The following is a 19,116-nucleotide window of genomic DNA, read 5'->3' on the forward strand; positions in this document are numbered from 1 at the left end:
GGAGCGGACAGGTGGCCCGGGGGTCGGGGGCGGCTGGCCTGGCCCTCCGCAGGGGTGCCGCCCTCTGGGGCCGGGCGAGCCTCTCCCAGAGCGAGCCAAGGGTTGTGCCCGCTCTGCGAGGGGAAGGTTCCAGGAGGGTGAGTGCAGTGACCTCGCCGGCACAGGCAGGTGTCCAGACGCGTGCTCGCGATTCCAGGCCTTTACAGCCCGAGCTTCTTTTTCGGGAGGAACAAAGAGAAGGGACGTGCTGAGCACAGGAGCGAAGGGAGGGGAGCCAGGCTCTCTCTCGAGGACAACAGAGGCCTCTGCGGGCCACCGAGGGCCACGCAGGTGTCTCCCCGACTCCTTTGGCTCTTCTGTGGGCGCGCCCCCGTCGACGTACGCGGAAGCCTGACCCGGGCCCGGGGCTGCTCACCGACGCGGCTCCGTGCCTTCCTCGGGAAGCGAGTGTGGCACCCGTGCCCGGAGGTGCCAAGCAGAGCGTGAGCATGTCGGCGAATTTAGCGGGACGAAGAAATCAGGAGAGCCTGGTAGTTACAACAAGGAGGCTGATTTGGACAGTTTAGCCTGCAGCTTAGTTAACTGCTCTTTAAAAAGTACACGTCACCCAACCTGAAGCTTGGTTCCCACAACTTTATGAGATAGTGAGTGTAACTTCTATTAAGGAGGAAATGCTTTCCAAACTGTTGCTGGCTTTTTCTCTGTCGGGTGTTAAAATAAACTCTGACAAGAAATGGAGTCGGACTGCATCTTCATAATCTGATTTATTCTTTGGTGGTATGCACATTTACTGACTGCCAACTGTATGCCTGGACCTGAAGCAGGCACAGGCAAGACCTGGTCTCAGCCATCAAGGTATGGGGAAGATGCACACATATATGGGGAAGTGATTATAGTGCAGTACCTTTGCAATAGAAGAGAAATGTAAAACACCCAAAACTTATGAAAAGGGAGAACTTAACTCTGCCATGGCTTTTGAAGGAGGAGTTTGAAGGATTTCTAGGAAGATGGGAAGGTGGGAGGAAGGAGGATGGAATGGGGAGCAGAGAAACTGGCTGAAAGAACCCTGTGACTAAACACAAGGTTGGTAAGCTTTGTCCATTTTGAATGCCAAATGCAGATAGTGCTTCTCCTTGGTGGGGAGCAGGCTCGGCTTTGCAGTTCCACCAGCCAAACCTTTATCCTCTTCTTAATCCTTTCAATTAATTTTTGCTCCTTTCCCTGTTGGTCCTCATGTTTTCATGCTCAGGAGTATTCTTTCCTTTTAGGAAAGATGTTAAGATCACTCAGGTTGAGTGTTCTGTGATCCTCTTTGCAGGTGGCATTCTGTATTCTTAAGGAGGCTGTCTGGACAGGGAAAAACTATTTGTTTAATGATGGGGTTCCAGGTACAGGAGGCTTCAAGTATGTCTGGTGCAGCGCTGGTTAATACAGGTGCTGGCAAGTACACAGACAGTTTCAGTAGCTCTCTCTTTTTCTCAACACCACTCGGCCAAGGAGAATAGGTGACTTTTAAAAAAGGAAACAAAAACTACCTAGATTTGATGCTAGTTCTACCTTGTACTGACTGTGTAGCCTTGGGTAATTTCCTTAACCTTCTTGAACTTCTATGTCATCATCTCTGACAGTGGGTTAAATGAAATTGCATAAGATAAAATACTTAGCAGTATGCAGTTCACCTTGTAGGTAGCTGTCCTCGGAAAGACAGGCAGGCAGATGGAGATTTAGGTGGGCTGTTCTAGCCCTGAAGCTTTTATTAATAGGTCATTTATTACTGTGGCAACAGCAGCACTCTGAACCTGGATCTTGACTGATTCTTGAATTACTGGGAATTGTGCAAAAAAAAAAAAAAATCTATCTGCCTTTTGGTGATGTAAACTTAATGGTGCTTGCTAGGGAACCCCAGGCAGATTGTTTCTGGAAAACCAGACATGTTTGGGGCTTCTCTGGTGCTTTAGACAGTAAAGAATCTGCCTGCAATGCAGGAGACCCAGGTTCAATCCCTGGGTTGGGAAGATCCCTTGGAGAAAGGAATGGCAGCCCACTCCAGTATTCTTTCCTGGAGAATTGCACCAACAGAGGAGCCTGGCAGGCTATAGTCCATGGGGTCACAAACAGTCGGACGTCACTAAGTGACTGACTTTCACTTTTTTTTGAGACATGTTTTATTCTGTTGTAGCTCAGACTCAACCTAACTTTTTCTTTGCAGAAAAGGCTACGTTTGCTGGAGTGCAGACGGAAGACTGGGGCCAGTTCATGCACATCTGTGACATAATTAACACCACCCACGATGGGTGAGTTCAGAGTGTGGTTCGTGTGTTTGTCTCATAAGAAGCATCAGAACTATAGTGTGTTTTCTCCTGCAAACTTGAGTTTTCTCTTACAGACTTTGGTTTTCATGTTGAAATAGTGTTTCCATCACCTTTAAAGCACCCACTGCCTTTTGAAGACATGTCAGGTTGAAATATTAGGACAGCTGTTTTTTTCAACATGTGGAATATCTGAGAATCCATTATAATTTTTTTCTTTGCCTTTTCCGTAATAATTTCAAATTTTGTCTCTGTGAGGCTCAAATCCCTTTATCTTTAAGGAGACGGGGAGATATTGTTTCCTTCATTAGGAATTCTTCTTGCTCTGATTGCCAATATTTTATGTTATTGTAACTGAAAAATATTATGAAGAAGCTAGTGGACTCCTGGTGGTGAACTGTCTCTGAGCAGTTGTCATTATCAACCAGGAAATAATATAGAAGTTGTTTTCCTCTGCCTGTCACAAGACAGTTTTTTTCTTCTGAATGCCAACTCATCCATGTTTACGCTGAGTTCTTAAATAATATGGTATCTTTTGTTACACTTCTTAAACTTTAAGAAGTTGAAATTTAAAGAACAAAATCATTAAGGCTATTTTGTGACTTAGTCTGAATTATAACTTGTTGTAAGGGATACAGTTCTCTTGATTTTCATACACATTTAAAGTCAGCATGAATAGCTAAAGAGATTATCTTAGTTTATGTTGATGAATGCAGAGTTCCAAATAACAGCAAGGCGACCTAAGAAAGACTTCCTCAGTGATCAATGCAAAGAAATAGAGGAAAACAATAGAATGGGAAAGACTAGAGGTCTCTTCAAGAAACTTAGAGATAAAAAGGGAACTTTTCATGCAAAGATGGGTACAATAAAGGACAGAAATGGTATGGACTTAACAGAAGCAGAAGAGGTGGCAAGAATACACAGAAGAACTATGCAAAAAAATCTTCATGACCCAGATAATCACAATGGTATGATCATTCACCTAGAGCCAGATCCTGGAATGTGAAGTCAAGTGGGCCTTAGGAGGCATCACTATGAACAAAACTAGTAGAGGGGATGGCATTCCAGTTGAGCTATTTCAAATCCTAAAACATGATGCTGTGAAAGTGCTGCACTCAGTATGCCAGCAAATTGGAAAACTCAGCAATGGCCACAGGACTGGAAAAGGTCAGTTTTCATTCCAATCCCAAACAAAGGCAACGCCAAAGAATGTTCGAACTATAGCACGATTGCACTCATCTCATACGATAGCCAAGTAATGCTCAAAATTCTCCAAGCCAGACTTCAACAGTACGTGACGGTGAACTTCCAGATTTTCAAGCTGTGTTTAGAAAAGGCATAGGAACCAGAGATAAAATTACCAACATCCCCTGGATCATCGAAAAAGCAAGAGAGTTCCAGAAAAACATCTACTTCTGCTTTATTGACTATGCCAAAGCCTTTGACTGTGTGGATCACAACAAACTGTGGAAAATTCTTAAAGAAATGGAAATACCAGACCACTTGACCTGCCTCTTGGGAAACCTGTATGCAGGTCAGGAAGCAACAGTTAGAACTGGACATGGAACAACAGACTGGTTCCAAATAGGAAAAGGAGTATGTCAAGGCTGTATATTGTCACCCTGCTTATTTAACTTATATGTAGAGTACATCATGTGAAATGCCAGGCTAGATGAAACGCAAGCTGGAATCAAGATTGCCGGGAGAAATATCAATAACCTCAGATATGCAGATGACACCACCTTTATGACAGAAGACAAGAGGCAAGAAGAGCCTCTTGATGAAAGTGAAAGCTGAGAGTGAAAAAGTTGTCTTAAAACTCAGCATTCAGAAAACTAACCTTCTATCTAAAACTAAAACTTAACATTCATGGCATCTGATCCCATCACTTCATGGGACATAGATGGGGAAACAGTGGAAACAGTGGCAGACTTTATTTTTTGGGGCTCCAGAATCATTGCAGATGGTGACTGAAATTAAAAGTCGCTTGTTCCTTGGAAGAAAAGCTATGACCAACCTCGACAGCATATGGACCTGAATTTGAGTAAACTCCAGGAGTTAGTGATGGACAGGGAAGGCTTGTATGCTGCAGTCCATGGGGTCGCAAAGAGTCGGACACAACTGAGTGACTGAACAGAACTGATGCTGATGAAGAAAACATTACAGTTAATTATTGACTCTATCAATGGAAAGTGCTTAAAGTACTAACTAGTGCTTTAAAGTATTTGTAATGGTTTCTCTATAGTCTTATTTCCCGCATTTGGTTCCTCTGAACCTTTTCTTCACTTATAATACTGACTTCTTCATTGATAGTGGAAAAAAGGGATCTCAATGTAAGATTATTTTACTTATTTATTTTTTCCTTTTTTATTTATATTTATTTATTTAGCCACATCAGGTCTTAGTTGGGGCATGTGGGATCTAGTCCTCTGACCAGGGATCAAACCTGGGCCCCTGGTTTGGGAGCTCACAGTTTTAGCCACTGGACTACCAGGGAATTCCCCCAATTTTTTTCTTTTAAAATAGTATTTTTATTCTTTTAAGCTTTTCCAAGAGTTTAATCTTAGATTTTATATATGATCTTTTAGAAATATACCTATTATAAGAGTTACAATTGTAAGTGTACTTAATGTTATATAATTATATTATCATATAATAGAAATTCTACCCATGCAAACATAACAAAATTAGAAGGTAATATGCAAAAAGGATTTGTATCTTTTTTAAGTTTTGAAGTATAAGTGTCATACGATACTGTGTAAGTTTAAAATGTACAGCAAAATGACTTAGATATATTACAAAACAATTTCCACAATAAGTTAGCATCACAGTTACACCTCATAAAATTACAAAAACAATTTTTTCCCTCGTAATAAGAACTTTTAGTGTCTACTGTCTTAATAACTATCAAATATATCATATAGCAGAATTAACTATGTCATGTTGTACATTACATCCGCATTACTTACTTAAAACTGGTCATCTTGAAGTGAATTTGGACTGTCTACTTACACATTGTTCTTCCTTTTGTAACATAAAATTGTAGGATATCAATTAGTCCTAGTTAGTCCTAACTCCTCCTCCTGTATCCCGCTGCCTGTAGCGTGCTTGGGGCTTTCCAGGTGGTGCTAGTGGTAAAGAATTTGCCTGCCAATGCAGGAGATACAAGAGATGCGGGTTTGACCCCTGAGTCAGGAAAATCCCCTAGAGGAGAAAATGGCATCCCACTCCAGTATTCTTGCCTAAATAATCCCATGGACAGAGGAGCCTGGAAGGCTACAGTCCAAGGGGTTCTCAAAGAGTTGGACACAACTTAGCAACTCAACAAAAACAACAATAGGGTGTGTAGGAAACACTAATAATAAACATAGCTCACATTTTTGGAAATTCATTTCATGTAAGGTGGTTCTGTGCATTGACATAGAGAGGGCTGTGGGTGTGAGTACATTTCACATGTAGTGCTTTCTAGGTAATGATCATCTGAATACGTTATTTGGTTTTCACAAGGAGGTAGGTGGTATTGTCTGCCTAGATGTGTGAGGAAACGGGTATAACAAGTTCAGTCATCTGCCCAGTGTCACACAGCAGAACTAAGACCTTGGGTGTCTCCTCAGCCGTTCCTCTTTCTATGCCGCACAGTGCTTGTCAGAGACAGACTTGCTTTCCGCAGGGCCTGCATTGATGATTTTACTGTGTTTGTTGTCGTAGGCCAAAAGATGCAGTAAAAGCTTTGAAGAAAAGGATTTCCAAAAACTACAATCATAAAGAAATCCAACTCACCTTGTCAGTAAGTACTTTAATGTTAAATTGAGACTAAAATTGCCTAAGTTGTAGTCATATTTCTAATTTTGGGTCTAAAGGATACAAATACTCTGAGATAATAGGTGAGCAAAAAGTTATGTACAGTATGGATTAAAATGATTCATTTACTGAGAATTACAGAATCAAGGGAGTTTTGTTGATTGTAAGAGCATTTAATTTGGTGGAAAATGAGTGTTCCTGGAAAATCATATTTTCCTGGTTAGGAGATGAGAACTGGTAATGAAAAACTTGGAGGAACTGAGCTGATCAAGAAGTCTGTGTATGTGTTACACGTGGGGAGAACTGAAGCTTGAAAAACGCCCCCCTGTTAGCTCCCTACCTTGCTTGCACACCTCTGGAATTCTGAGGTGCTGGCAGCTCTCTAGGGTCCAGCCAAGTTCTGCTGCCTGATGTAATTTGAATTAAGTTCTTTGTTGATAGAAACAATCCTGTGCACCGGGTTTCTTGATATGGGTGTGGACATTTATTTGACGTGTTTCCGTTTTCCCCCAACCTTGGCTGTGTGACCCCTACAGTTGCTGGGTGAGTTGCCAGTTTCACTTCGGTACGTTTTGCAGACCCTGCCTGCTGCCTGAGAGTGAGCTGTGTGCTTTCTGATGTCTTCTGAGTGCCTTTGCTGACTTCATCCTGGCTCCTCTGCCAGCAGCATCAGACTGCCCTTAGGAGGGTTGGGCATGGTTATCTGGAGGGCTGTGGAGCAGAGCTGAGCTTTGCCTCCCTTTTCTAGCTTCAGGGGGAAAAGAACTTAACACCTCTTGCTTACTTGGAAAAGAAATGAAGTCTTAATGATACTGTCACTAAAGAAACCCTACAAGTTAGGGTCAGAATGCAGTTTTGGAGGGATTGTCTCCTCCACCTTTGTGGACCTCTCCCCTCTCCTTCACCATGGTTGCCTCTTCAGGGAGGTCACGGAGTGGAGGGAACCGGAGAGAGGAGTAAGGTGCTCCAGGGGAAATAGGAGAACAGTGGGTTGGTGATGGAAATACACCTTGGCCTGGTACTTTACCTGGTAGCTCAGCTGGTAAAGAATCTGCCTGCAAGGCAGGAAATGCCGGTTTGATTTCCAGGTCAGAAAGATCTGCTGGAGAAGGGATAGGCTACCCGCTCCAGTCTTCTTGGGCTTCCCTGGTGGCTCAGCTGGTAAAGAATCCACCTGAAATGCAGCACACCTGGGTTCAGTCCCTTTGTTGGGAAGATCCCCTGGAGAGGGGAAAGGCTACCTGCTCCAGGATTCTGGCCTGGAGAATTCCATGAACTGAGGAGCCTGGCAGCCTGTGGTCCACTGATTCACAAAGAGTTGGACACAACTGAGTGACATTCACTTGCACTTTGGCTGATGCTCTCAACAACCCTGTGAGGAAGTTGTATTATTGACTCCACTTCTCAGATGAAGAACTGATAATTGGTGAGGTTAAGTGATGGTTTTTTTTTCCCCCTCCAACTTTTAAGTAGCATAGGCAAGATTTCAGTGCAGGTCTCAGATTCTAAATTCCATGCCCTGGCCCCATGCCACCTTGCTTCTCTGAACAAATCATGCCCCTTGAAAGAACAGTCACAGTGTTTCATTTGTGTCTTCAGCTCTTTGTGGTGGAAGATTTAGGGTATTAGGTGTTGACTGACTGACTGTCCTTCAGCCCCCATCCCCCTCCCCTAGCATCCAGTAAGGACTCAGGGAGTGATTGTGATTTGGGGTAGAAAGGTATACAGCTGTGCCCTGAAATGGAGGACGTCCCAGGGCTGCTGAAGGTTAGGAGAATTGACTGAGGAACCTAAGGGCAGAAGATAAATTTACGCCGCTTTCCGAATTTCAGCATGCGGTGTTTCACCTTCTGACCACCGTGGATTCTGTATGATGCCTTTGTCTCTCTGTGTTATAGCCAGCTTACCTGACCTTTCTGTGGTGGCTTTCTGTCCCTGGTCCATCACTTCCTCCATCCAGCTTCCTTCCCTCCGGGGATGAATCAGGACTCTCCCCTGAGGAGGCTGAGCTGTTTCCAGGTGTTGTGTCTTATACCCCCATCTGTCTGTGAGGCCCCACACTTTCTCTTCTGCAGGTCATCTGATCGCTCAGGCCTTCCTCACAGCTTGCTGCCTGTTCCCTGTTCCACCTCTGGTAACTGTTTCATTCTCGCCTCCTGATTTCCATACCAGCATGTGAGAGCAAGGAGTCTGAGACCTGTGCCAAAGTAAAGGTGAGAATCACAGGTTAGGAGCCAGAATAGCTCCTCATTGTTAGGGGTAGAGTTCATTAAGGTCCCTGCTTCTTGGACTTCTTTGATTTGGCCTTTGATTCTTGATAGCTTCATGCAGCTTTCCCTGAGTTCTTTATTTAATGGCCCAGGCACCTCACCTGAGACTAGTCACTGCACTGGAGCAGTGTGTTTAATTTTTTAGAACAGACTTTAATATAAACTTAAGCCGGACTTAATTATGAGATAAATTAGTCACAGAACAAATATCCAGTGTCTGTCAAAGGCAATTATTTGTTTACCAATAAACCCTTTAACAATGGATCCTCATATACTACCTTTCCATTTTATCATGGTGAAGTGATAAGAGCCTGTCAAAGTTGATTATAAATGTCCTTTGTATTATCTGTCATTTAGGTTCTCCTTGGATTTGTTAGCCTTGATTAGGTCTTCGCTGGGATCTGACTAGACTCTGATTTCCTACTATCAGTTGGTGGTACGGTTTTGTCAAGAAGCCTGTTGTTTTGTCTTATTTTAAAAACCATTTAGTTATCAGGCTTTATAACTCTTTCCTATCAAGAGATAGGAATACCAGACCACCTTACCTGCCTCTTGAGAAATCTGTATACAGGTCAAGAAGCAACAGTTAGAACTAGACATGGAACAATAGACTGATTCCAAATCGGGAAAGGAGCACATCAAGGCTCTATATTGTCACCCTGCTTATTTAACTTACATGAAGAGTACATCATGAGAAACACTGGGCTGGATGAAGCACAAGCTGGAATCAAGATTGCAGGGAGAAATATCAATAACCTCAGATATGCAGATGATATCACCCTTATGGCAGAAAACGAAGAGGAACTAAAGAGCCTCTTGATGAAAGTGAGAGAAGAGAGTGAAAAAGCTGGCTTGAAACTCAACATTCAGAAAATGAAGATCATGGCATCCAGTTCCATCACTCCATAACAAATAGATGGGGAAACAGTGGAAACAGTGAGAGACTTTATTTTCTTGGGGTCCAAAATCACTGCAGATGGTGACTGCATCCATGAAATGAAAAAATGTTTGCTCTTGGAAGGAAAGCTGTGACCAACCTAGACAGCATATTAAAAAGCAGAGACATTACTTTGCCAGCAAATGTCCGTCTAGTCAAGGCTATGGTTTTTCCAGTAGTCATGTGTGGATGTGAGAGTTGGACTATGAAGAAAGCTGAGTACCGAAGAATTGATGCTTTTGAACTGTGGTGTTGGAGGAGACTCTTGAGAGTCCCTTGGACTGCAAGGAGATCCTACCAGTCAATCTGAAAGGAGATCAGTCCTGAATATTCACTGGATGGACTGATGGCTGAAGCTGAAACTCCAATACTTTGGCCACCTGATGCAAAGAACTGACTCATTTGAAAAGACCCTGATGCTGGGAAAGATTGAGGGCAGGAAGAGAAGGGGACGACAGAGGATGAAATGGTTAGATGGCATCACTGACTCAATGTACATAGGTTTGGGTGGACTCCGGGAGTTGGTGATGGACAGGGAGGCCTGGTGTGCTGTGGTTCATGGGGTCACAAAGAGTTGGACATGACTGAGCAACTGAACTAAACTGAACTGATAACTCTTTTTTTTGTATACATATATCCCCTCCCTTTTGAAACTCACTCCCATCTCCCTCCCCATCCCATCCCTCTAGGTTGATACAGAGCCCCTGTTTGAGTTTCCTGAGCCATACAGCAAATTCCCGTTGGCTATCTGTTTTGCATATGGTAATGTCAGTTTCCATGTTACTCTTTCCATACATCTCACCCTCTCCCCATGTCCAGAAGTCTATTCTGTATGTCTGTTTCTCCATTGCTGCCCTGTAAATAAATTCTTCAGTACCATTTTTTCTAGATTCCGTATATATGTGTTAGAATATGGTATTTATCTTTCTCTTTCTGACTCACTTCAATCTATATAATAGGTTTTAGGTTCATCCACCTCATTAGAGCAGACTCAAATGTGTTCCTTTTTATGGCTATTATTCCATTATGTATATGTATCACAACTTCTTTATCCATTCCTTTGTCGGTGGATATCTAGGTTGACCTGAACTGATAACTCTTAGCCAGAGTCTAGTCTTTAATGAATGAGTCAGTTATGATAAGTCTCAGCAAGATACTATTATTGCGAAGAGGAAAGTGGTTGAATAGGTTCCTGGGAATCAGTTAATTAGTTGAAGCACCCCCTAGGTGATGAGTTACGGGGACTTTAGAATTAGTGTAAAACGTCTTCATTCCTCTAGAAACTTACAAAGTAAGCTCATCCCCTTGGTGGCCTTACCTTGGTATGGTTTTCAGCTCTGGATGACCCCAAAGCCTGGGTTACTATGCTTAGTTTAGAAATTTACCATGAGAAATAAAATTACCACGGAGCTTTTTTTCCTAACATTTTTGAAAGGAATACTTATCTTGGCTTGTCAATATTTTCTTTCTTGATGGGAAATTATCTGTGTGAGCAGACAATCACAGTACTTACCATTTATTAAGGTCCTGCTATGTGTCAGACCCTTCATATACATCACTTTTCACTTAAGCCTTACAGCAGGTCTCTGGAGGAAGGTAGGCTCATTCTGCAGTTGATGATGCTGAGGCTTAGTCAGGATAAGTGATTTGCCCAGCCACATGCAAAGGGACAACTGTGAAGCCTCAGATCAGCATACTCCACAGTCTCAGTTGTTGCCTCCTCCTGGGTTCCCTCCTCCACCTCAGATTATGGTTTCTTGGTTCATAGGTTATGCGTGCTCAGTCGCTCAGTCGTGTCCAGCTCTTTGCAGCCCCGTGGACTGTAGCCCACCAGGCTCCTCTCTCCATGGAGTTTTCCAGGCAAGAATATTGGACTGGGTTGCCATTTCCTCCTCTAGGGTAATCTTCCCAACCCAGGAATCAAACCCACCTCTGTTGCATCTCCTGCATCTCTGCACTGGCAGGTGAATTCTTTACCACTGTGCCACCTGGGTAGCTCCATGTTCATAGGTTATATGAACACATAAATTACACCAAAGCCCAATTCTAAAATGTGTAGAAACAAGGTATTTGATTTTTCCAATTCACCACTCTTAAGTTTTATTGTTTAGCTAAGTGGGCTGGAGTGTGACAGGTACTGTGACATGAAGGAAGAGGTGATAGCATAGAAGTAATTGGTCCTGACACTGTAGATTCCAATGGGAAAACACAAAGGGCATGGTTTATGATCTCCAGATGTTAACATTCTCAGCATTTCATATTGACTCTCTGATTTTTATAGGTAACCTCCTGGGAATGTTACCCATTAACATAAAATCTTGATACTCCCAACAGTAAAAAGTGGTTTGTGGAATATTTAGCATTTCTTTCACTATTATGGAAAATGAGACTTAGAGGCAAAGTATTTTGCCTAAGACTGCTCAACTGGTTACATGAAGTATTTCTATAAATTCCCATTGAACTAGAGGCACCTGATAAAAACTCATCATAATAGCGTATCAAGCAGAAAGTCATTTGTTACGCAATTTGTCTTTCTCGAAACAACTTGTATTAAAATAGATTCATCTTAATGTGTTTTGGATTCTGATTTTATTTTCCTTTGGTTAAAGGTTCTCCCTGTGTTTCACATGCTGCATGTGCTCAGCTTCCATATTTTATAGTTGCTTTTTTAGCAGCGATGCCCTTATAACTATAGCTTTCATATCTTCTATTTGTATTGCCATTAAAGTGACACAGTACAGAGCATGGTGTAAAATAAGTTTTTAGGACTCCTTTTCTACAGAGCTTATACCTATCCTGGTCATATTATGGTCTTTGTGACCTCTGGGAAGGTAGAAGCATGGACACTAGAGATTTCATTGTGTGTTTAGATCACTTTCAGAAATCTGCTTTCTGCATGCAGTCCTTCAGTACAGCTCATTCTTTCTTAGCCTGTCTTCTGTTCATGTTGCTGTATTGAAAATCTTTTTTTCAAGATGACTGATAACTCCACTAATCAACAAACCTACCTGAGTTTTTCTCACTCCATATTCCTAGCTGTTTGACACTCCATCATCCTGAAAATCCTGCCCACTTTTGACTTTATGAGCATCATGTTCTGTTTATTTTATGCCTCAGTTTCCGTTGGTTGCTCTTGGGCTGCCTTTCTTGATCCTCCTTCCAGCCTCCCAGTTGAATCCCGCTGTGCCTCCTGCTCTCTGTTCACGCGAGGCAGCCCCAGGTACTCCCTGTGGGCTTAAGTCTCTCCTGAACTGTATCTGCGCATGTACAGCTCTCAGCCAGAAATCTCCACTTGAATGTCTCTGTCCTTTTGTCTTAGTCATCTTGAGCTGCTCTAACAAGGTACCATTGATTGGGTGGCTTAAGCAATAGACTTTTCAATTTCTCCAGTCCGTGAGGCTCTGAAGTCCAAGGTCAGGGTGCTGGCAGGTTCATTGTCTGAGGAGGGCCCGCCCTCTGGCTTGTCAAGGGCTGTCTTCTCGTTGTATTGTTGTGTAGCCAAGGAGAGATCTCTCTTATCCCTCCTTTCTGAGAAAGGCGGGAGAGAAAAGGGACGACAGAGGACGAAATGGTTGGATGGCATCACCGACTCAATGAACATGGGTTTGAGCAAACTCTGGGAGATTGTGAAGGACAGGGAGGCCTGGCGTGCTGCACTCCACCGGGTCACAAAGAGTCGGACATGACTTAGTGACTGAACAACAACAATCTCGTTCATGAAGACTCCAGCCTCATGACCTAATTTCCTCCAAATACCATCATATTAGGGATTAGGAGGTTCACCATAGGAATTGGGAGGGACACAGACATTCAGTCTGCAGCACTTATAAACTCAAAATATGTAAGTTTCAACCCATCATTTTGACCTTAGGCCAGTCATACTATCCCATCCACTTCCAGATTTCCATCCAAAGTCCTATCAATCTCATGCAGAGTAACAGTCATTTAACTTTCAGCCTTTCCCTGTCAACAAATAACCTAGTTGTTGGAAGTCCTTCCTTCATAATTCTCATGTCTTTCCCTTCCTTGCACCCTCACCATCCTAGTTTAAGCCTATCTGCATCAGGCTCTACTAGGGGGTCATTGCTGGATCTCTCCATCATTTCAGGGTCTTGGCCCTCTAGTTGCTTTGGTAGGGTGCTGCACCAACCTTCTCTCAAGTTCAGAATGGAGGTGTGATGGTGACAAGCTGAGGACCCTCCAGTGGCTTCCTGGTGCCTTCTCGATAACGTCCAGATTCTTTACATTGCCGCACAAGTTTCTGCACAGTCTGGATGATGCCCCTCCAGACTTTATCCATTCAGTTCCCCAGGGTCTCCAGTTTGCCGACATAAAGAAGCCTTTATAAACCAGAAAACTTGTTTTCCTTCTCACAGCTCATACAGTTCATCACCTGTACATAAATTTTTTTATGATTTACCTGTCTAGACTATTGCTTTATATGCATTTATCCTTTTCTTGACCATTTTTCAAAGGCTAGCTTAGGACCACCTTTTTGAACTTATGTACACCCGTGGCAGATTCATGTTGATGTATGGAAGAATTTTTTATTAAATAAAAAAAAACAAAAGTCTTAAACACCTGGCCCTAAATGGTCACATCTGCCTGTAAAGGTCTGTAGCTGGAGTAACCATGTAAGTTTTCATCCAGGCAAGGATGTTTTTGGAAGTGAAAGGAGATGATGTCATTAATAAAGCTGGGGCAATAGGAATTCACCAGGACTTTCCTGGAAACACTAGGACAAATGTAACCTTGCCTAGAGCCAACATGCTTTGTTTGCACCTCCCACTGGCCCTTGGCATTACCACCTCACATTGTTACCAGTTCTCTTATGATTGTGTCCTGGCTCTCCAACAAGACTGTCTGTCTGCTAAGCAGTTACATTATGCCTTAAATTTCCTCACATTCCCAGAACCGAACATTTTGCCATATATTTTAGTGGATAACCAAATTTTGTTTATTAATTAGAGTGCTGGTGGAAATCATCACTTAGCAATTTTTATCTTATATTTTGGAGGTGGTTTTGACCAAGAGATAAAATGTTTGATTTTTCCCTTCAGCTTATTGACATGTGCATGCAGAACTGTGGTCCGAGTTTCCAGTCTCTGATTGTGAAGAAGGAATTTGTTAAAGATAGTCTAGTTAAGCTGCTGAATCCCAGATACACATTGCCAATAGACATTCAGAATAGAATTTTGAATTTCATTAAGGTAAGTCTGTTATATACCTTATGGGCTAGTGAATGTCTAAGATTAGAAGCTTAATTTCCTAACCCCCAGTTGGTTCAGTGATCCTTTATAAGCCTGGAATTGAGCTTCAAAGTGTTTTTATTCTGTTTTCCATGTAATAATTTCTTGGCATTGGACACTGGCCTTTTTCTGAAGAATTTATAGTCTTTTCCATATTTGTCTCTCAGTTTCTGTTTTATCTATGTCAGATAGAAGAGATAGTGATGTATACATTTATTTTGCAGATGTGGAAACTATCTTCTCGGGTCGATAACTCACTGCCTGCAGAGTTATTTGGCAAAAGATCTACAGATGGTGTTTTAGAGTCTATTAATAGTATCTATTCTAGAGTTTCACTAAATTGTTGAGGCATGGCAGTCTGATCATTAAAAATATTTTACATTATTCTAATCTCTAAAAATGGACATTTTGGACTTTCCTGGTGGTCCAATGGTTACAATAACGTGCTTCCAGCACCTTCATAGCCAAGGACACGGCTTCAGTCCCTGCTTGGGGAGCTAGGATCCCACCTGCTGTTTGACACAGCCAAAAACAAGTAACCGCCACCACCCCCCCCCCAAAAAAAAAAAAAACCTGCAAAAAATGTACATTTTGTGTATGGCATTCAAAAGTATGGCATTCTGAGTAAGCTTCATAATTGTCGGTCTCTGATTTTTTGGTCGTCACTTTCAGAATTGTGTTTTGTTTTGCTGCTCTTTTATCTCTGAAACTTTCCATCTCTTGAATTTAGACATGGTCGCAGGGTTTCCCAGGAGGTGTGGATGTCAGTGAAGTGAAAGACGTGTACCTGGACCTCCTTAAGAAAGGGGTTCAGTTTCCTTCATCAGATGCAGAGACTGAAACAGCCAGACAAGAGGTAGGAGGCCCTTTTTTGACCTGTGTAGAAAAAGACAGTGAAGGGCTTGGGTCTTTTTTCATTGAAAGGAACGGCTCTAGCTCCACCTAGCTTAAGCCGAAAGATGAATCTGTGATTTCAGAGAATAACCAGGCCACAAGAAGGCTGGTGTTAGCTGGATCTTTGTAACAACAGAGAACCAAGATTCAAATGCCTCGTTACTTGTCTGCTCCCCTTTGACAATCAGCTTATTCTGTCTTTGCAGACCAGTTTTCTTCACGTTGTAGACAACACGCGGGGCCTGCTATGCATGTGCCTGCTAAGTCACTTCAGTCTGACTCTGCGCAGGGCTCCCTGGGTGGCGCTAATGGTAGACAACATAGCTCCCACATTTTCATGTTGCAGCCTTAGCTTTTTCAGATTCAAAGCTCAAAATTGCAGAGAAAGGACTCATTGAACCAACATGGGTCAGTTTTCCATTTCTGCACAAGTTAAGTGAGGTCTTGGAAGAATGTGATGGCTTCATATAGAAATCGTTTAGGTAGAGCTGAGTAGGGGCAGTTTTCAAAAGAAAAGATTGGTGCTAGACTGGCAAGGGTCTCTGTTAGTAGTCATGTAATAAATTTGTTTATTAATACTGTGCCCATAGAAGAGTCTCTTTATGTTCACATGTATTCATTCTCAAGTCTGTAAATAACTTCCCAGGTTTTGAACTTACAGCACTTTGAGAGACTGATTATAAGTCAACTCTTGGCTTCCTGTAATGTAATGTAAAAACATAATGTAAACACAGTAGTTCTTTCCATAATGTAAAATCAGTAGTTCTTCCCTTCTGTGGGTTGGTGAGTCCTGCCTTGGTAGAAAAAGCAATTCATGTGTATACCAAAGTTTGACCTTTGTGAAGGCTTTGTCCTGAGGGCTGACTCTCCCTAGTGAGTGAGTCATCTGAATGGAAAAATGGGCTTGCAGTGGCCAAGTTAATTCAAATAATAATATTTCCATGTTTCATAGATGTCACTGAATCCACCACCATCTGTTCCTTCTGCACCAGCTCTTCCTTCTGTAGTTCCCAAGATCTCCACTATTACATTGGTCCCAGAACAGGTAACAATAGCAATGATTGTATTTATTGATGACTTTTTCTAAGTTCTAAGCACTTTATATATAGTTTGTTTATTCTTAGCAATGTTATCGTAAGGTGGAGATATCTTTTAGCCTCATTTTACAGAGAAGGGGACTGAACTGTATGTGGATGATGGTTCAGCTCTAAGTGGAATTAATCCCATGAATTCTGCCTGATTCTGAAAGCCTGAGCTTTAACAGTTGGGCTTGTCTAGTGGCTTATGTGGCTTTGTGGAGGCTTGGCTGTATGTGGAGTTTATAAGCAGCTGATCCTGTTGCCCCTGATAAGACTGCCCATATGCCATTTCAGACAGCTCGGTGAATGGTAGTCTTACAACTGATATTAATTGTGCCAATCGAATTGCATTCACTGCTTTGTCTTTTATTTGTTTATCAAAGGTTTAGACAAGCAATTATTAAACGAAGCTCATTTCTACCCTGCTATAAAGGAACTATCATTTAAGACTTTGTAGGGACTTCCCTGGCGGTCCAGTGGTTAAGAATCCGCCTTCCAATGCAGGGGACGCAGGTTCCACCCCTGCTTGGAGAACTGAGATCACACCTGCCACAGGGCAGCTAAGCCCCTACACCACAAGAAAGCCCCAGTGTGGCCAAAGTTTTTAAAAAAAGACCTTGTATTATTATTATTTGGTATTATATAGTAGTCCATGTGATTAATTACTCTTGGAATTTAATCCAGGAAGGGGAAAAAAAAAACTGTTTATCTCTTGATTCTTCTTTCTTTAATACAATGGGACTATAAAACATTCATTTTTTTCCTCCCCCATTGGTTTCCAGGAAATCCAGACTCACATTTGCAGTTTTGTCCAGGTTCCTGATATGATCATCTTCTCTTTTCTCCATCTTGGTTCTAACCTGACTTTTCCCCTTCATCAACTTTCCTAGTGCATGTTTTTAAATGTAATACAAGAGCTCTCAAGACCTTTTAGAAGGTGACAGATTATACACTTGTAAAATAATTGTATGTACATTTATATACATTTGAAAGTGCTCAATTTTACAAAAGGGTTTTCTCTGTGAGCAGGAAGCAGAGCTGTTCTCTATGTCTCACTTACTGGTTATTGTGTTGCCGTCTACAGATTGGAAAACTACACAGTGAATTGGATATGGTGAAAATGAATGTGAGAGTAATGTCTGCCATACTGATGGAGAATATTCCTGGGTCTGAGAACCATGAAGACATGGAGCTTCTGCAGGTGTAGTATGATTTCAGGGACAACTGGTAACAGTGTCTCTTATTCTTTAAACTTTGAGCCTGTGAGATGGAAGACACCTCACATTGACTAGTCCATCCCCCCACGTCTTTCCTTGATTTTTGAAACTTAACAGGAAGATGCATGGATGACTTTTATCAGAAATGCAGTAGTACGTTAGATGTGGTATTTACCTTCTTGTAATAAATAATTTAACAACATTAATCATTGATAGCCTTGCCATATACAATTTCGGTTAGTCTGTAATTGTTTTAAATGTGTAATGTTGCCTCTGTATTTATCTATTCAACAAACATAATGAGTAACTACAATGTGGTAAAGGATATAGAAATGAGGAGGCTAGTCCTTAAGGGAGTTGGGACTAGTAAGCAAGGGTGTTTTGTAAAATCAAGTGTTATAGAATTGCTGCCCTAATAGAAATATATTTATCATACTGTAGGTTCCGGAGTGGGGGGCACGTAGAAAGGGGAGGGTTTCTGGAAAGGTTCAGAGAGAGAGGCATGGCTGAGGCTGGGACCAAGTGAGTGGACGGTGCATTTGGACCTGCGTGAGCATGTGAAGGACCACCAGTTGTTCATTCTGACTGTGGTGGGGGCCCTCCCAGACCCTTTTCTGTGTCTCTACATCCAGACCATTTCTTCCCTCTGATAGGTTTGTTCTAATTATCTATTTTAAATTTTAGCACACGCTTTTAACATAATTTTAGAAGCAGAGGAAAAAAAATCAGTTTCTAAATCTTTTTCTTCCCCCAAAGTTAAGAAACTTGTCATATTTTTGCTTTTCTGCGATCCCCACTCCCCAAGTCTCATGTTGTTGTTATTTTTCCTTTAAGTCCTTTGGTTGTTAGTAAGTGAAGTTTTTCTTGACTGTCACTTGCTTGGGAAACAGTAAATGGTAAAAATGCCCTTTTTCAACATTACCACTTATATTTAACTGCTATTTCCTTACATCATTACTAGTGGTAAACCTTGAGGGTTTACATGTCCAAAGATGTCTTTTGGCGGCTGTGTTAAGGTCTCGCAGTTTTCTCTAAAAACAGTTACTATTCTTTGACAGATAAAAGGGGTTAATACAGAATTCTAGATACAGAATTATTTTCCATAAGTACTTCAAGGATATTGCTTGCTTCATTATTCTTATCCCCAGTGGTGCTATTGAGAAGTATGGTATTATGGATTCTTGCACCTTTGTTTTATCGTCTGTTTGCTCTGGTTGTATTTGTGACTTCTCTCTAATGCTTCTGAAATTTCACTGTGTGTATTTCCCTAAACTGTAACCTGCTTAGCACTTGATAGGCCTTTTGCACTGTCAACTTATGTTTATTTTAGTTCGGGAAATTCTCAGCTCTTACTTAGGAT

At 41.9% G+C, this 19,116-nt stretch overlaps 1 protein-coding gene across 3 annotated transcripts in view; it reads left to right on the plus strand.

The window, feature by feature from the left end:
• The window catches only part of TOM1L1 (target of myb1 like 1 membrane trafficking protein), a 62,597-nt gene that overhangs the window by 305 nt on the left and 43,176 nt on the right, over positions 1 to 19,116 (plus strand). For all 3 annotated transcript variants that reach the window (XR_011145164.1, XR_011145163.1, XM_068976804.1), the window contains exons 2-7: positions 2,210 to 2,294; positions 6,018 to 6,096; positions 14,378 to 14,527; positions 15,297 to 15,422; positions 16,413 to 16,505; positions 17,624 to 17,740. Coding sequence is in view for 1 of the 3 variants with exons in the window: in XM_068976804.1 (XP_068832905.1) it covers positions 2,210 to 2,294; positions 6,018 to 6,096; positions 14,378 to 14,527; positions 15,297 to 15,422; positions 16,413 to 16,505; positions 17,624 to 17,740 (650 nt within the window). In the remaining 2 variants the exon portion in view is untranslated. The remainder of the gene's footprint in view (positions 1 to 2,209; positions 2,295 to 6,017; positions 6,097 to 14,377; positions 14,528 to 15,296; positions 15,423 to 16,412; positions 16,506 to 17,623; positions 17,741 to 19,116) is intronic.

This window comes from Capricornis sumatraensis, chromosome 8, assembly GCF_032405125.1.
Source record: "Capricornis sumatraensis isolate serow.1 chromosome 8, serow.2, whole genome shotgun sequence".
Lineage (NCBI taxonomy): Eukaryota > Metazoa > Chordata > Mammalia > Artiodactyla > Bovidae > Capricornis > Capricornis sumatraensis.